The sequence below is a fragment of the Erinaceus europaeus genome, chromosome 5 (assembly GCF_950295315.1).
Source record: "Erinaceus europaeus chromosome 5, mEriEur2.1, whole genome shotgun sequence".
NCBI lineage: Eukaryota > Metazoa > Chordata > Mammalia > Eulipotyphla > Erinaceidae > Erinaceus > Erinaceus europaeus.
Window position 1 is genome coordinate 82,225,989 of NC_080166.1, and position 18,902 is coordinate 82,244,890.

The 18,902-nt window shown below is 43.1% G+C and overlaps 1 protein-coding gene across 5 annotated transcripts in view; it reads left to right on the forward strand.

The window, feature by feature from the left end:
- ANO6 (anoctamin 6) overlaps positions 1–18,902 on the forward strand; it is a 217,735-nt gene that overhangs the window by 41,357 nt on the left and 157,476 nt on the right. For 2 of the 5 annotated variants that reach the window (XM_060191443.1, XM_060191445.1), the window contains one exon: positions 13,875–13,937. The exons of the other annotated variants lie outside the window; for them this stretch is intronic. In XM_060191443.1, coding sequence (XP_060047426.1) covers positions 13,875–13,937 — 63 coding nt within the window. The remainder of the gene's footprint in view (positions 1–13,874; positions 13,938–18,902) is intronic. 5 annotated transcript variants of the gene reach the window in all.

Consider the following 18,902-nt stretch of genomic DNA (forward strand, 5'->3'; position numbering starts at 1 on the left):
ATCATACAACATATATAAATGCTTGCTTGCTTGCTTTCTCTCTTTCAGAAATAGAGTGAAAGATACCACAGTACTGAAGCTCCCTTCAAAATGTGGGTAGGGGGTAAGACTTGAATATGGGTCCAGGCAAGACAGCACACCGTCCAAGTAAGCTGTTCTGCTGCCCTGACCACACCTTCCTTCTTAACCATTCACCTGTCATTGGACATATGGGCAGTCCTTTAAATTCTGTCTTTTGTGGTTTCTAAGCCCCTTCCTTTCTTTCAATTCCAGATAACACTATCTCAGTATTATGCTTCTGTGTCTCTTGCCTGGACTGAGGCAGTAACTCTTTGTATTAGCATCACACTCTTTGTCTTTGTAAATCCTTTCTTCTTCATAGTCTTGCCAGATTAATCTGTCTAAAGTACATATCTGATGGGGCTACCTTCCTGAACTCAGGAATTTTGAGTAAAGAAAACTTTACTAAGGCTGCAGAGAGATCGCAGTAAGTGTCAGATATTTTCTCCCTATTGGGCAAGACAGTCATGCTTCCTAGGGTTACTTTGCCAGCTTATTACAATGTTAATCAAGATTCTAGGGGTGTTTGCCAAGAAAATTGGATAAAATGACCCATTTATTTTATAAATTAAATGAGTGAGAATTATTAATAAAAATTGAAGTGTAAGAATATTGTCTTTTAGGTAAGAAAACTTGGTGTTAAATATCAGCTCTGCTACGTATAAGCTGTGTGACCTGGGACGGCTCCCACCCCTCAATGCCATCTTGCCTTCCTTTATAAAATGAGGTTATAATAGGAGCTTTCAGAATTCTTCTGAGGATCAGCTGACATAAGGACCGAATGCATAGTCTGTATTTAGCACAATGCCCAGATATGTTTAATAAGAGAGAACTAACATGAGAATCACAGTCATGTATATATAATCACGGTTTTGTCACATAAAAAGATGAAAGGACAACAGTGAGGTTTTCCCTGCATAATGGGGTTATGACTATGTTTCATTTGTACTTTTTCTATAGTTTTTAAAATTAGTTTTCAAGTACTAAGATGTCAGAAAACACATTTTTCTATGTATTTAATTTTTTTTGTTATCTTTATTTATTGGATAGATGCAGCCAGAAATCTAGAGGGAAGGGAAGTGATAAGGAGACAGAGAGACACCTGCAATATGGCTTCACCACTTGCATAGCTTTTCCTCTGCAGGTGGGGACCGGGGTCTTGAACCAGGGTCCTTGCACATTGTAACATATGTGCTCAACCAGGTGTGCCACCAGCCAGGTGTGTCACCACCCAGCCCCCAGTTTTCAATGTATTTCTGTGCAAAAATATGTCAGGACTTTTACAACAACCCAGTAGAAAAGGAGGACATCTTTCCCACTGTATGGAATAAACTCAAGCTTCTTCACACCTCATTCAGTGCCCTCTGGAATCTCATCCTTCTCTATGCTTTTATGACTTCTTCCTCTCTCTCTCTCTCTCTCTCTCTCTCTCTCTATTCAGTCACCACAAACTGTTTTCTTCCCTTTATACCCTGTTTTCTGCCCCCACACTTTGCCGTCCCATTTGCCTAGAATATCCATCGCTGCCTTTGTCAGGTTGACTGCTGCTGCTCTCTTAAAACTTCAGAGAGTTGGGCGGTGGTGCAGAGGGTTAAGCGCATGTGGCACAAAGCGCAAGGACTGGCATAACGATCTTGGTTCTAGTCCCCAGCTCCCCACCTGCAGGGGAGTCACTTCATAAGTGGTGAAGCAGCTCTGCAGGTGTCTGTCTTTCTCTCCCCCTCTGTCTTCCCCTCCTCTCTCCATTTCTTTCAGTCCTATCCAACAACAATGACATCAATAACCACAACAATGTTAAACATCAAGGGCAGCAAAAGGGAAAATAGATAGATATAAAAAAATTTAAAAAGAGAAACTTTACTTCAAATTGCTCATTCAATCAAACTGAACGTTAGGATCCATGAGTCATAATTCAGAGCATTTGATTTTTGTGTCTGTCTCCCTTAATAGAATGTTTTTCTCAAAAATGAGGACTCAGCTCGAAGCTGGAAATAAAAATATGATTGAGTTACAGTCCAGGACCTCTGGTGACTTGTAATCACCTAAGGAAGATGATTATCCATAGAAGCAGAAGGAGGCAGGCATGTAGATACAACAAGATAATAGATGATGTCGGAGCTGATATCAGCTGCAGGGTCTGATAGGGCAGAAAGGTGATTGTCATATCTCCTTCCAGGGGTTTGGTAGGTGAGTGGATTAGGGCGAAGGGGTCGGAGTGTGTTTCTTCCAGAGGAGATGCCCAAGCTGCTGAATGGTTGTTTCTTAGGCAGATAACAGGACAAGTGTCCCAGGCAGGGTGAGGGCAGGGTGAGGGAGGGAGAGAAACCCCACAATCAGTTTGAAGTGGCTTGTTCTTCATGATGCTCGGAGTTCAAAAATATTGACAGAATATTCCCTTCCAGCTTGACAGAATAGCATGGTTCCCCCTGCCTCCCCCTGCACACAGTTGTATAAGATATTCTATATTTATTGTCTTTTCTTTCTTTCTTTCTTTCTTTCTTTCTTTCTTTCTTTCTTTCTTTCTTTCTTTCTTTCTTTCTTTCTGAGGGAGAGCAAGTTCTTTGAATGCAACCACAGTTTCTTGGCCAGGGAAGGTGACAAAAATCAAAACACCCTTTTGATAAATGGTCCACAGGTAGAAGTGGGTGAAGTGAGGTATGGTTCCTAGGGAATGACTTGAGATTCAGGTGTCCCCAGCTGTGGCTAATGGTGGAGGTGCAGAGGGCCGTCACCTGCAGGAGCCCCCATGCCCTGGGCCAGGTGTGCACCCTCATCTAGCCGTCCCTTCCAGCTCCCCAGTGCATTCCTGCTTCTCTTAACTGCTCTCATGTAGCTGCTCGATTGTCCTTTCTCCATGAGGCAAATTGGATTCTCCAGAGCAGGAGATATTCTGGGGGTGAACAACTGGGGAGAGAGAGTAGAAGCACCGCGTGTGAAGCTCCGCGTGTTCTATTCTGAAAATAGAGCAAGGAGAGTAACACATGGGAAAAACAAGAAAGCAAATATAGTAGCTGAAACACCCCCAGGGGTGGTGGGATTAAATAGACTGTGTTAAAAGGCTGCACTAGTTTTAAACCACCCCACCCCCCATGCCCATCCCCATCCCCAGACACTGTGGCAACTTAGTCTTCTTTCAGTAGCCGGCGAAGAAATGCATGAATTAGCCAGCTCCTAGGATCCTTCCCTGGGCAGGTTTTCTGTCCTCCTCCTTTCCACCCTGTGCCTATCTTTGTTCTAGAATGCATCACAAGGCAGCTGGAATGTTGATATTTTTTTCTCCCATAAAACCAAGATAGTCTGCTTGCACAAAGCATACGCTTTTCTCTCAGATTGGAGAATGTACGGCACTTACCTGCTCAGGTTTATTGAAAGGACTCAATCCTTTTTAGCCTGTAGGTAGTGGAGTTCAGGTTTCCTCCTACACAAAGGAAACCCCCGAGAGCTGATGATTTCCATTATCCTTCTCAGCCAAGGAAGCACTCAAGTAGAAGAGCTAATCAAGGCAGGGAGCAGACCCTCTGCAGAGACAGGGGCTGCTTTTATGAAGGGAGGAGTGCAGTGCTCCCGAGGCAGATGCCATCTCCAGGCTATCAGCTCTTGAACAGTGTCAGCAACCACCTAGGAAAGCACAGGGCAGAGGTTACTGGAGCAGATGTGGGCTTTACTGGTCGCTCTCTGGTCTGTCCTGGGAGCACCCTCCACCCCCACCCCACCCCACCCTACCCCACCCCCACCCCCATCAAGAAACCTTTCAAATCACAGCGATTAGTTGACTGTTTTTTCCTCAGAGTTCACTGGGCTATGTGCATCTGTTGCCTGCCTGTGTGCTGTTCACTTCAGCTCTGAGCATTTTTTTTTTTATTGTGGAAAAGAGGGTTTTTCCTGGAGAGAGAAGGGAAGGGGAATCTCTCTCTCTCCTCTCTCTCTCCTCTCTCTCTCCTCTCTCTCCTCTCTCTCTCTCTCTGTGTGTGTGTATGTGTGTGTGTGTGTGTGTAAGCTTAGGAGGGTTTAGGAGCATGTGCCACAGTTTAGGAGGGTTTAGGAGCATGTGCCACAGTTCTTTAAGTGGAGTAAAAGACGGAAGGCTGGAACTGTCCCAGAGGAAGCTGAGGGACACAGAATGGCAATTCATGTGTTGCTACAGTGGAGGAACAAAAGATAGGTCGATTGTTGCCGTTGCATTAGGACTTCTGAACTGATGGTCTGAGTTAGAGGGTTCACAATATCAGCATGCACTCATCGGTTTTGGTTATTTTGAACATTTGAGTCATTAACTTGTTTTGCACTCATGCTTTAGGGTTGAGCTCTGTGTGCATGCTGGCAGAACCTGGCTCTCTTCTGTGAACTCCCAGACTTGTGAACTTGAAGCCCACTGTGAAACAAAAGCATTAAACACACACACACTTATTAGGGCACAGAACCTTGGTGGGGCAGTGTGGTGACTTGCATGCATCATATTTGGGGATGAAAATACTGCCTAGGTCTAATAATTTTGTAACAGTAATGTTAGGTCACTAATAAAAAACTAAATAAACAAGTATCTGTGTATCATCTGGCTAGAAACTCATCTATCATAGATGAAGAAGACCTTTGAATATCATTTAATCTTCGCTGCTCAGACTTTAGGTTAGAATTCAAAGGTTTAAGGAAAGTTAAGAAATGTTCTAAGGAAAACCACTTGCAGGGCTGGGTGGTGGTGCACCTGGTTGAGCTCACATGTTAAAATGTGCAAGGACCTGGGTTCAAGCCTCTAGTCCCCACCTGCAGGAGGAAAGCTTCACAGCTTCACAGGTGGTGATGCAGGGCTGCAGATGTCTCTCTGACTTGCTCCGTCTCCCCCTTCCTCTTAATTTCTGGCTATCTCTATACTACTAATAATATTTTTTTAAAAAAAATGATATACATTAAAAAAGAAGAAGAAAAGTCACTTGGTAGGCAAAGAAGAGGGATTAAAGCTCCTGGCTCTTGATTTATTTGGCAGCCAGCGCATTCACTACTTGTCCAGTTAATGAAAAGTTAATGATAACTTTTGCTCTTCGTAAAGGAATTCTTCCCACTTTTTAATATCCAATCTTCTTCTCTGCTATTTCTTTCTAAGCTTCTGTCTATGTTCAGTGTGGCCTACGGGTGTGGAGAGGGTAACTAACCCCTGTCACCAGCCGTCACGTGGTCTCTCGGCATTTGCATTCCTGGTTCCCCATCACTCCTTAGCTCTGCTGATGTGCTTGATTGACTGCTCACCACTCTCTTCATCTTGCACATCCAAGAGTTTTTGTTGACTCTGTGAAAGTAAGCAGTTAAGTCTTACTTTATTCATTTAGTCCCCATTTAGGTAATTTTCTTGGATTTAAAAAAGTTATTATTAAGATCCAGGACTAGGGAAACAGCATAATGGTTATGCAAAAGATTTGCATGCCTGAGGCTCCAAGGTCCCACACTACCTTAACCCACAGCTGAACAGTGCTCTGATATTTCTGTGTCTTTGTCCTTCTTACTCCTTAAATAAAATGAACAAAATCTTTTAAGATTTTCAAATCTTGATGGGAGGCTGGGCCATGGTGCACATGGTTAAGCAAGCACACACATTACCATGAGTAAGGACTGGGTTCAAGCCCCTGCTACCCATCTGCAGGAGGGAAGCTTCACTAGTGGTGAAGCAGGTACTGCAGGTATCATTCAGTCTCTCCCTATAAACGCCCCCCCCCCAGTTTATTTCTGTCTTATAAAAGGGGGTAGGTTGGGGATGACACTGGGAAAGTGGTGGATTCTTAATGCTGGTTTGAGCTCCAGTGATAACCCTGGAGGCCCCCCTAGCCCCCAAAAATCCAATGATGTCATAAATATGGGGATCTGATTCTGGGCCAAAGAGTACACATCTTTTTCTTTTCTTTTTTTAAATCAGGTTCAGTGGTTCACTTGGTTAAGTGCACACATTATAGTGCACAAGGACCTGGGTTCAGGCCCTTGGTCCCCACCTGCAGGGGAAAAACTTCACAAGTGGTGAAGCAGGGCTGTAGGTGTCTCTCTGTCTCTCTCCTTCTCTATCTCCCCCTTCCCTCTCAATTTCTCTGTCTGTATCCAGTAATAAATAAATAAATATATTTTCTTAAAAAGATGGAGTGACATTATCTTCAGAGCTTCATTATCTCAATACTATAATAACTCTTACATAGGAGACAATGGGTCTCCTGATAATTAGATGAGGAAACTTTAGGAACCAAGACAGCAAGCTTGGCTTGAAGCCATTGACCACAGTATGAAGTGATTATTAATCCAATTGGAAAAACCCACAGCTTCAATTCCAAACAATTTCTGGCAATCCTTGTCTCAAAAATAATATAGAATTATAGGTCCTCTGGCTTTTTTATTACTATTTTACTGGGAGGTACAGTTATTGATACATACGTGTGACCTCACACTACCCTGAGACAGGTCCTGTTGTTTACTAAGGAAAGGAGTGGTTTCTCATTTATCTTCAATCTTTCATGTCAACAGTTTTATTCTTAGCTAAAAAGAAATTGGAAATCTTATGAAAATGGTTTTCCTGGATTGATCATTGACTCTATTAATCAGTGTTTCAAAACTGATTAGGATAAGCCTGTATGTTTACTTTTATACAAAACTAACTTAGCATTTGATTTTAGAGTATCTTGATACCCTCCTCCTTCCTTCCTAGCAGCTCTGATTTATGGTGGTGTTGGGGATTGAACTTGGGACCTTGGAGCCACAGACATGAGTTGATTTTTTTTTTCCATAACCATGATGCTATCTCCCCTGCTTGGAAGTATCTCGATTTCAAACACAATTTCAATTATAATTTTTTTTTCCTTAGGGAATCTTACACCACTGTTCTTTTGGGTCTGTTCTTGACTCACCTCTATGTTAGGGGCAATTCTGTAATTTTCTGATATATTTGATCTCTAAGTGATAGTTTTTGAAGGAACAATGGATTAACTTATAAATAGCAACCAAATCTCATAAGGAACTTTGAGCTGGGGGGGGGGCGCAGGTGGTGGTGCACATGTTGTAGTGACTAAGGACCCACTTCAAGCCCCTACACCCCACTTGCAGGGGCCAAGCTTCAGGAGCAGTAAAACAATACTGCAGGTGTCTTTCTTTTTCTTGTTCTCTTTATCTCCCCTTCACTTTTGATTATTCCCTGTCTCTAGCCAATAAATAAGTAACTCTTTTAGCTCTGTACTGTCATACCTGTAGTATATTACATTATGGCTTGAGATATGCTTTAAAGAGTAGAAAAATGGGGCCAGGTGGTGATGCACCTGGTTGAGCACACATATTACAGTGCTCAAGGACCCAGGTTCGAGCCCCCAGTCCCCACCTGCAGGGGGAAAGCTTTGCAAGTGGTGAAGCAGGGCTGCAGGTGTCTCTCTGTCTCTTTCCCTCTCTGTCTCCCCCTTCCTCTTGACTTCTGGCTGTCTCTATCCAATAAATAAATAAAGATAATAAAAAAAGTAGAAAAAGAGGGCCAGGCAATGGTGTACCTGGTTAAGTGCACACACTATAGTGCACAAGGACCCAGGTTGAAGCCCTGGTCCCCACCTGCAGGGGAAAGGCTTCATGAGTTGTGAAGTAGGGCTGCAGGTGTCTCTCTCTTTCTCTACCTTCCCCTTCAACTTCGCTAACCAGTAGCAAGCAAATAAATAAATAAATAAATATTAAAAGAAAGTAGAAAATTAAGCTGACACTAATACAACATACCTTTGTTTTCTTTTGAAATCTTGGTCACCTTGGTTTAAAGGCTCAGTCCTTTCATTTATTTTTTTTAATATTATCGAATCAACACTACTTTAAACCCTTCTTCTTCATTAATTCCCAGTATAGAGGGAAAGCTTTTGGATTATAAGCCAGTCTTAAAAAATGGCCTTGATCAAATATCTTGAACTCTAGTCCTTTGAGCTATAGGATTTGCTATTAAAAAAAAAAAAGCCATAAAAGATAAGTGGCATCAGTGGAAAGAATCTTGACCTATTCTAGCCTTGGCCAGGTTACTTATTAAGTGACTTGATTATTATAGGGTGATGCTGATTTAGTTGTGGTCAACACCATTTAGTGCCCCATAAGCTCCAGTTTCTTCATGTGTCACAGGAGGCCATCTGTATCTTAACAAACATAGTTATGGTTTCTTTCTTTTTTAAAAAATATTTATTTATTCCCTTTTGTTGCCCTTGTTGTAGTTACTATTGTTCTTGTTATAGATATCGTCATTGTTGGATAGGACAGAGAAAAATGGAAAGATGGGGAGAGAAAGATAGACACTTGCAGACCTACTTCACCGCCCGTGAAGCGACTCCCCTGCAGGTGGGGAGCCAGGGGCTCGAACCGGGATCCTTAAGCCGGTCCTTGTGCTTTGCACCATGTGTGCCTAACCCACTGCGGTACCGCCAGACTCCCATCATAGTTATGGTTTCTATAACTAAACACCACAGACTGAGTAGTTTAAATGACAGAAACTATTTTTTTCCTTTCATTTTTTCCCCATTATTGGGAGATTAATGTTTTACATTTGATGCTAAAAACAGTAGTTTGTACATGCATATCATTTCTCAGTTTTTCACATAGCAATACAACCCCCACTAGGTCCTCTATCATCCTTTTCCAGTACCTGTGCAAGGATCCCAGTTCAAGCCCCTGGCTCCCCACCTACAGGGGGAGGTTGATTCACAAGTGGTGAAGCAGGTCTGCAAGTGTCTGTCTTTCTCTCCCCCCTCTGTCTTCGCATCCCCTCTAATTTTTCTCTGTCTTACCCAATAAAAATGGGGGGAGGAGTAAGGCTTACTTTAAGAAAAGGGGGGACCAGCGGCCAAAGAGATAGCTCTTCAAGTAGAGAAGGTGACTTGCCACGTACTCATCCCAGGTTGGGACCCTGGCACCACATGGAAGGTGCCGTGGTACTGGAGGAAGCTCTGGTCCTGGTGTCTCCCTCTTTCTCTAACTAAACACATGACAGAGAGTGGTAAAATTGCACATGTACAAGGCTCTGACTTTACCCACACATACAACAAAACCAAAACTCTATCTAGTTAGTATCTGCTGTTAAAAGGGAGCAGTACTTGAAAAGGTAATTCAAACTGCATTGAAACTGAGGTATGAAAGGATAAGTACTAATGTTCTCTTACACAAAGGCAACTTCCCGTAGCCTGGGAGATGGCGCAGTGGATAAAGCACTGGACTCTCAAACATGAGGTCCTGAGTTCAGTCCCCAGTAGCACATGTACCAGGGTGATAACTGGTTCTTTATCTCTCTCCTACTGTCTTTCTCACTAATAAATAACATTTTTTTTTTTGATGTATGACATTCTCACAGGAGTGAAGTGGTGTCCCCTTGTCTTTATTTGCATTTCTCTGACAATCAAAGACTTGGAGCATTTTTTCATGTGTTTCTCTGCCTTTTGGATCTCTTCTGTGGTGAATATTCTGCCCATGTCCTCTCCCCATTTTTGGATGGGGTTATTTGTTTTCTTGTTGTTGAGTTTGGCAAGCTCTTTATATATTTTCGTTATTAAACTCTTGTCTGGTATATGGCATGTATAGATCTCCCATTCTGTGAGGGGTCTCTTGGTTTGGGTAGTGGTTTCTTTCGCTGTGCAGAAGCTTTTTAATTTGATGTAGTCCCATAAGTTTATGCCTACTTTAGTCTTCTTTGTAATTGGATTTGTTTCATCAAAAAAATGTCTTTAAAATTTATGTGGAAAAGAGTTCTGCCAATATTTTTCTCTAAGTATCTGATAGTTTGTGGTCTAACATTCAAGAACTTGATCCACTTGGAATTTACTTTTGAGATGCCACTTCACTCCTGTGAGAATGTCATACATCAGAAAAGGTAGCAGCAACAAATGCTGGAGTGGTTGTGGGGTCAAAGGAACCCTCCTGCACTGCTGGTGGGAATGTAAATTGGTCCAATGTCTGTGCAGAAGAGTCTGGGGAACTCTCAGAAGGCTAGAAATGGACCCTGCAATTCCTCCCGTGGGGATATATCCTAAGGAACCCAACACAACCAAGCAAAAAGATCTGTGTATACCTATGTTCCTAGCAGCACAATTTGTAATAGCCAAAACCTGGAAGCAACCCAGGTGTCCAACGACAGATGAGTGGCTGAGCAAGTTGTGGTATATATACACAATGGAATACTACTCAGCTATTAAAAACGATGACTTCACTGTTTTCAGCCCATCTTGGATGGTGCTTGAAGAAATAATGTTAAATGAAATGTCAGAAACAGAAGGGATGAATATGGGATGATCTCACTCTCAGGCAGGAGTTGAAAAACAAGATCAGAAGAGTAAACACAAGTAGAACCTGAACTGGAGTTGGTGTATTGCACCAAAGTAAAAGACTTTGGGGTTGGGGGGGGTAAGTATAGATCCAGGAACATGATGGCAGAGGACCTAGTGGGGGTTGTATTGTTACGTGGAAAACTGAGAAATGTTATGCATGTACAAACTATTGTATTCACTGTAAAATGTAAAACATTAATCCCCCAATAAAGGAAAAAAATAACTTTTTTTTTTAAAAAAAGCTCCCTGCCATGCATTTGCACACATCTTTCCTCTACCAAATCCATTTATGACTGTCCCATCCACAGTGCAGCTCTCTTTGTGCTTTCTTTCTTTAAAATTTATTTACGATAGAGACAGAAAATGGAAGGGGAGAGGGAGTGAGGGGGAAAGAGAGAGAGTGGGGAAGGAAGAGACAATTGCTTTATTGCTCATAAAGCTCCCACCCTGCAGGTGGGGACTGGGGACTTGAACCAGGGACCTTGTGCACTGTAGCATGTGTGTTCTACTGTGTGTGCCACCACCCAGCTACCTCTGTCTGTATTTCCAAAAGCTCTGCATTGGCCTGCCTTTTTTTAAAAAATAAATCTTTTTTAAAAAAAAAATTTATTTATTCCCTTTTGTTGCATTGTTGTAGTTATTATTGTTGTCGTCATTGTTGGATACGACAGAGAGAAATGAGGAGGGGGAGAGAAAGACACTTGCAGACCTGCTTCACTGCCTGTGAAGCAACTACCCTGCAGATGGGGAGCCGGGGGCTTGAACCAGGATCCTTATTATGCTGGTCATGCGGTCCTTGCACTTTGCGCCACCTGCACTTAACCAGCTGTGCTACGGCCCAACTCCCCATTGGCCTGCTTTTAAGTGGCTACCTGCTCTTCAATTGTGCACCCACCAGCTTCAACTAGTTACTTGTTTATGGGCATTCAGGGCTTCCACCCCCAGCCGCCAGCTCCATCTGTTCCCTATTATAAACACTGGAGTTGGATTCATCTGTGATCATGGAATGAGCACAGTGGGCCAGCTGATGAAAAGCAGGGTCCTGACTTGGCTGAAGACAGCCTTTGTTCTTCATCTTTTGCCTTCCTGGAGCCATCTTACTTTCTTTCTACAGGCGGGGGATTGGAGGGGGCAACAACAGAGCCAGACAGACATGGGTGGTGTGGAGGGGTTTTCCCTGTGCACTACAGTCACCTCTGACCAGCAGTGCTCCTCAGGGAGATAGTTCTAGCTGAATCATTAACAGGGACAGTCTCTGTTTAGTTAAGCAAAGCAACCTTTTCTTTGGAAAGGCTGTTTGCATGCCCACCATGACACAGGGATCCTTTCTGGCTGCTTCCGCGTTTTGGAGAGGGCCAGCTGCTGCATGCATGGGCTGCCTCTTACTCTAATCAAGGCTTGGGCACCCTCATTGCATTTGCTGACCTCTAGGCTCACAGCTGCAGCTCCCAGCCCCTTGGCCTCAGGTTTACCCTGGCCTTACTCTCCACGCTGGGCCCCAGTGGAAGAGCTCTTTGATACACATTTCTGAGGCAGTCTGGCAGAGAGGTTCTTCAGTCCCAGTTCCCGCGGGAGTTCATTTGCTTCTGGGCTTCTAGACCGCTGTGGGTAGACCTCTGTTTACCCAGATGTGAGCAGTAAGTCTTCTCTTCCAGCCTGTAACCGCCCAGCAGAAGCCGCTGTGAAGGCCCAGAGGTACTGTGTGCTTTTAGGAATATAAATATTTTCATGCTCTGGTTTTGTGTTGCTGTGGATAGGCCGCGTGTATGGGCTCTGCTACAGGAAAAATAGAATGTAGCAGCAGATCTAAAAGGTGGTGTGGAGTGTTAATAATTGCTGTTTGCTTGGCAACCATGGCCTAGTAAGTGGGTCTCAGCAGCTTCAGGCTAGTCAGTGCTGTGCTCCATTCAGGCAACTATACAAATCAGATTCTAGCCAAGAGTGGCTGTGTTATATATGTGCGTGCCCCCTTGAATTTTAAGGTGAGAACTGACCACTTTGGAAAAGTCATTTTCTACTGGTTGGGCATAGTTCCATGTGAATTAGACACATATATATTATGTATATTCCCAATCAACTCTGTTGCGTGCTGTGATTCCCCGTAAAATCCACCAGTGGTCTTTGGCATTTAGGTTTTTTAAATTTAATTAGAGAAGTTGGGGGTTGGTGGTGGCAAAATAGCTCACCTGGGTAGTGCACCTGTTTAGCTATGTTGCCATCACCCTGGAGGACGCTTCGGTAGGTGCTGCCTGCGTGTCTGTCTCTCTGTGTGTCTCTCCATCTGAAAAAGTTTAGCTGGGAGCAGTAAAGCCTTGATAATGACAAACTAAATAACAAAATCAAAAAATAAATACAATAAAAGGGGGAAAATCATGAGAGAGTCAGATACAGACCAGTGTACCACACCACCATTTATGGCATTTGTTTTTGGTTTATCTTAGTATGCAGAGCCAGGGATTGAACCCAAGGCCTCACCTATGCTAGATTTACCCTTTACCCCTGTTGCTCTCTCCCCAATCCCTAGGTCCTCTTTTTAATTGACATGGGAATGAGAAAAAGAGAAATTTGTGAGCATCTCTTTCCTCCTCCCATTCTTTTTTTTTTTTTTTTTTGTACTTTATTTTTCTAATGGGAGATAAAGAAAGATAGGCCAGAGCACTGCTCAGGTCTGGCTTGTGGTATTAGGGGTTGAACCTGGGACCTCAGAGCCTCCAGCATGAAGGTCTTTCTGCATAACCATTATGCTGTCTCTCCAGCCCACTAACCACCGCCCCCCCATCTTCACTGGCCTAGTACAAAAAGGGAATATTACAGGGGCATAGGGCAGAGCTGTGGTTTCCCATGGTCACTGTATCTTGGTATTAGCCTCAGAGTTTATTCTTTTTTTTCTTTTTCTTCTTCTTAGAGGGGGGATAGAGAGACACAAACCCACCACCACAAAAATTTCCTTCAGTGTGTTGGGGGCCAGGCTCTAACCCAGATTGTGCACATGGCAAAGCAGAGCACTATCCAAGTGAGCTATTTCTGCAGCCCTAACCTCAGAGCTTTAAAAGGTGCTGATGCCCAGGTCCTGTCCCCAGGGGTCCTGGTTTAATTATCGGGTATGCAGCCAGTGCTGGATTGCAAACGCTCCCCAGAGGATGTCATTGTGCACCGAGAGCTGAGAGAAAAGCCACAGACTTGAAAGATCATCTCAGCCAGTGCTTCAGTCCTGACTGTAGGCATCCCCTAGATTGGGACATGAGCCCATAGGGAAGATGAGGAAGGAAGTTAGTGTTATTCAAAAGCTCCCAGATGATTCTGATGCATCTCAGGGACTTAGGTCAGGTGACAGCATTTCACCACTCCAGGTCAACAAATGAGGGAGAAGTGAGCACTGGCACTGGGTTAAAAGGCTTAGGGTGAGTGTCCAGCTGTCTTGAGATGTGGCCCAGGTCCAAAGCTTCCTCTTGCTCTTTCTGTTACCTTGTTGTGCCCTCTAAGACCTATTATATTCACTACTGCCTCCTCATCCTTCAGGTGAAGTTCCTGCCTCCAAAAGGCCTTTACTGACTCCTCTCACTTCGCACACATCCAGTCTGGGTAAGACACCATTTGTGTTTGAATAGTGCCCTTACTGACTGTATCCTTAGATCTTCAGAGCCAGGAGGGCAGGACCCACATCTCTGTGTTCTCTTTGTGACTTGAAGGCCTGTCATGGGGTTCTGTTTCATAGCATCTTCCTGAAATTTCATTCATCAACCAACCCAAGTGGATTGGTTGAAATATGAAGCTGTCAGAAAAGTTATGACGTATTTTTCTATGCAATAATGCATCATGACTTTTCTGATAATCCAATATTTTCTTTCTATAAGCTAGCATTTGGAAGTCAGTTCTGAAAACTAAAGTCATTTCAGAAGAGTTTATGACCTGCATTCTGGGGGGGGGGGGAAGGGACAGAGGGTCATGCTCAAGAACTCCCAACCCCCTGCTCCCCAGGAGAGAGACTTTTGGCCAAAAAAAAATTATTCAAAAGAATTTTGACAAAAGAGAGATTGCAGTGTTCATACATGTTGCTGAGGGTACTTACAGCATCCAGGAGATTTGAATCCATACTTGGATGTATCACATAAGTGGAAGGCAACACATGGCACTACCATGTGACAAAAAGTTGTTTAAAGAAAATAATGCTGTTTCATGAGCATCAGGGACTGGCTTGACTTCCTCTTATATGGGGCATATGTAGCTCAGAGAAGTCATATGCCACTAATAGAATTATATTTACTCATTTACTCCGTTAGTTTCTTTGAACTAGCATGTAAAGGTTACTTTTTGTCACCCCCCCCCCAAGTTTATTTCAGGTTACGTTTGGTCATTGTCTTAATTTTATTGGAAATGTGTTTCCAAATTTGCAGTCTTTCGGTTACTCTTGTAGTTGCTAACAGATTTGACTGAGCTGACTGCAGCCAGAATCTTGTAGTTTGTAGGTGACCTTGAGCTTCACAGAAAGGTAGCAGGAACTGTGTTTTTGTTGGCAGAATGATTCAGAGCTAAGTGTTGGGGCCATGACTAAAAATTGGGCTGCATTGCAAGCTTGATGCTAAGATGATGTGTTGTTATAGGTAGAGGAGAGCAGTGACCGAAGTATGTGAAATCATTCTGATGTCATAGCAAAACTTCAGTGCTTTATGCTTTGTAATAGGAAGTCTTTTTAACCCAGAGAATGATGGTGAGGCATGGTTGATATAAGTAAAGGCATTTGTCAGGGGGAGATCTTCCTAAAGCAGAGTGTCTTAAAAATTTCAGGGGAAATCTAACTTCTTATTTTTCTTAATATTTATTTCCTTTTGTTGCCCTTGTTGTTTTATTGTTGTAGTTATTATTGTTGTTACTGATGTTGTCGTTGTTGGATAGGACAGAGAAAAATGGGAAGAGGAGGGGAAGACAGGGGGAGAGAAAGATAGACACCTGCAGACCTGCTTCACCGCCTGTGAAGCGACTCCCCTGCAGGTGGGGAGCCAGGGGCTTGAACAGAGATCGTTATGCAGGTCCTTGCGCTTTGCACTACGTGCACTTAACCCGCTGCACTACCACCCAACTCCCAAAATCTAACTTCTTTAGCTGGAGGTAAATGTGCTATAATTTTTTGTGTCTCTGTTGAAACAATTTCAACTATGTGGTGGGATAAAATGCGTAGTTCGTGTGAATTTTGAAAAGATAAATTATGAAATTTAAAATTATGAAATTTTAAAGAAATATCTCTATTCAATCTCTCTTTGTTGTGATTTGATGACAAATGAACAGACCAATGTTAGCTTTTTCTATGCCCTCAACTTCTGTCATACTTATTTAGAGGCTCAACAGTACACTGAGTTTATTAAGTGTTTAAGGCACAGTGCTCAGTATTTCAAGACACTTTCTTTTTAAAAAAAATTATCTTTATTTATTTATTGGAGAGAGACAGCCAGAAATTGGGAGGAAGAGACAGACACCTGCAGCACAGCTTCACCACTTGTGAAGCTTTCCCCCTGTGGGTGGGGACCTTGGGCTTGACCCTGGGTCCTTGTGCATTATAACATGTGCACTCAACCATGTTCGCCACCATCTGGCTCCTCAACCTATTTTCTATCATCAAATCTTTTAAAATTTAAAAAAAAATCTTTATTTATTGGCTAGAGACAGCCAGAAATTGAGAAGGAAGGGGAAATAGAGAGGAAGAGAGATGCCTACAGCCCTGCTTCACCACTGGCAAAGTTTTCCCCCTGCAGGAGGGGACTGAGGGCTGAAACCGAGGTCCTTGCACATTATAACATGAGTGCTCAACCAGGTGCGCCACCACCCAGCCCTGTATATCATTGAATCTTTATAATGTCTTGCAAGTTGGAATTTCTTCATACCAGGTCTCATATGTGAGAAGACATTAATGCACCTGCCCACCAGGCAGAGCCAAATCTGCATCCAGACTTTTCTGACACTGCAGTCCTTATATTTTCCCACTAAGCATGGAAATATATATATATTTACCAGAGCACTGCTCAGCTCTGGCTTATGGTGGTACAGGGGATTGAACCTGGGACTTTCGAGCCTCAGGCAAGATAGTTTTTAATTTATAAAATGGAAATATTGACAAGACTATAGGATAAGAGGGGTGCATTTTTACACAATGCTCACCCCCAGAGCTCCATATCCAGTCCTCTCCCTTGATAGCTTCCCTATTCTTTATCCCTCTGGGAGCATTGACCCAGCCAGAATCATTGTGGGGTGCAGAAGATGGAAGGTCTGGCTTCTGTAATTGCTTCTCTGCTGAACATGAGGATTGACAGGTGGATCCATACTCCCAGCCTATTTCTCTCTTTCCTTAGTTGGACAGGGCTCTGGGGAGGCAGCACTCCAAGACAGATGGTGGGGTCCTCTGCCCAAGGAAGTCGGAATGGCATCATGGTACCACTTGGAACCTGGTGGCTGAAAAAGAGTTAAGATATAAAGCAGAAAAAAATGTTGACTAATCATAAATCTAAAAGCTGGAATATTGCAGATGAAGATTTGGGGGTCTCTGTTTTGGAAAAAGCCAGTAGGTCTATTTTAGGTATATTCCAGAGGCCCCATGACTTTACTAGTTTTTCACTTGACATCTAATAATATGCAAATGGACCCAGGTTATTGTCTGGGGAGATGGTGTCATAGTTGGGAAAAGGACTAGAAAGCTGGATCAGGGCAGAGAGTAGCTCCCAAATTTGGGGAAAGTGTATAAATATTGTTAACTGTAAACTCCACCGGTTTGATCAGGGGCCCATATTCAGCACAGGAACCTATGTAACCTCTGCATCCCTGTAGGTCTGAGCTCACATTCTGTGGTCATGGCTAGGAACATTCCAGGCTGCACTAATTTCAGGACCCATTTTCCTCGAGTGGCAGAGGATGTGGTCCAACGTTCCTTCAGAGAATGGAACATTCCCTACCATTGTTGATCCACATTGAGGGCAAGGTCCTGTAGGGGCCCCCAAAGTGTTCCATTATGTTGTTTCTGATGGAGATGACTAGTGACAGTGGTGAGACAGGTCCACTAGAAGTCTGGGCCCATGTCAGCGTGGAAACCCCAGGGCTTCCTGACTAGGGCCCCAAGTGATGGGGTGGCCTGGTGGTGACTAAAGAGTCATCGTTAAAGTATGCCAGTCTCTTGTCCTTATTCAGCATTTGTAGTCCTTATTTTGACAAGGTTAGCTTTGGAGTGAATGAGGGACATGTAATGGGAAATAGGTGAGGAGGGTATCTAGGTCTAAGTAGAAACTGTTTCATTAGGTACTTTAAGGTGTCTTTTTAGTTCTTTCTACTTTATTGCTTCATTTATTGACTCACTGCAAATTATTGTGCACTTTTGCTTCAAGGTATATATTTTCTCCATACTTATGGATACATGTACATATGCCATATCTCATGGGCCCTGGTCTATATCTAGGTTTTGAGGTTTTGTTAAGAAGTACACCACCTGAAATGGAGCTAGAGTAATGAAGCTAAAGGGTTGACATTCCACACCTGATGCCGCTGAACACAGTCTGAAGTGAAGCATGCTGAGGTGGTACTCATTGCGTTGATTAGTTTGGAATCAGCAGAGCATGGCCACTTATGTCTCAAAAGTAGAGAAGCTTTTGCAAGAGACTATTCATCTGTATTTGCCACAGTTTGGAGAGAAGAAAGCTCACTTAGTTGTCTAATAAATTAATATTTATGAACATCTGTGAACCAGTTCATAGCATTTTCTCATAATGTGCTATATAATGCCCTTTTAGTAAAGTGACATCTCACTGCAGTGATCTTTAGAAAGTTCCTGTGCCATCATTATGTGATTTAAATGTAATCATAAAAAAGGGAAAAGAAACAGAGATTCAAATAAATAAAATGGACAGCAAGGTCCATTTTTGGTCAAGACATGTAGCAGAATATTGCGGTCGCTCTTTCAGGTGGCATGCTTTGACTCCAGGGGAGCAGCCAAGAGAAAGGCGGAAACAAAGTACAAAGAGCCTAGAACTTTACTTGAACCAAAGTCCATGTACAGTGAGTATCTCTTCTCAGGGCACAAAAGTTACATGACTCTCTGTCCTTGGAACTGACCCATGTGGACTGGTGAAATAGCTCACTTGGATAGTACACTGCTTTGCCATGTGTATGATTCAAGTTCAAGTCCAGTCCCCACCACATTAAAGAAAGTTTCAGTGACCAGAAACTATCAAATACTTCAAGGAAAGTATTGGCAGAACTCTTTTCCATATAAATTTTAAAGATGGGAGTCTGGCGGTAGCGCAGGGGGGTTAAGCATACGTGGAACAAAGTGCAAGGAATAGCGTAAGGATCCCAGTTCAAGCCCCCAGCTCCCCACCTGCAGGGGAGTCACTTCAAAAGTGGTGAAACAGGTCTGCAGATGTCTTTCTCTCTCCCTCTCTGTCTTCCCCTCCTCTCTCCATTTCTCTCCGTCCTATCCACCAACGACGACATCAATAACAACAAAAATAATAACTACAACAATAAAACAAGGGCAACAAAAGGGAATAAATAAATATTTTAAAAAATTTT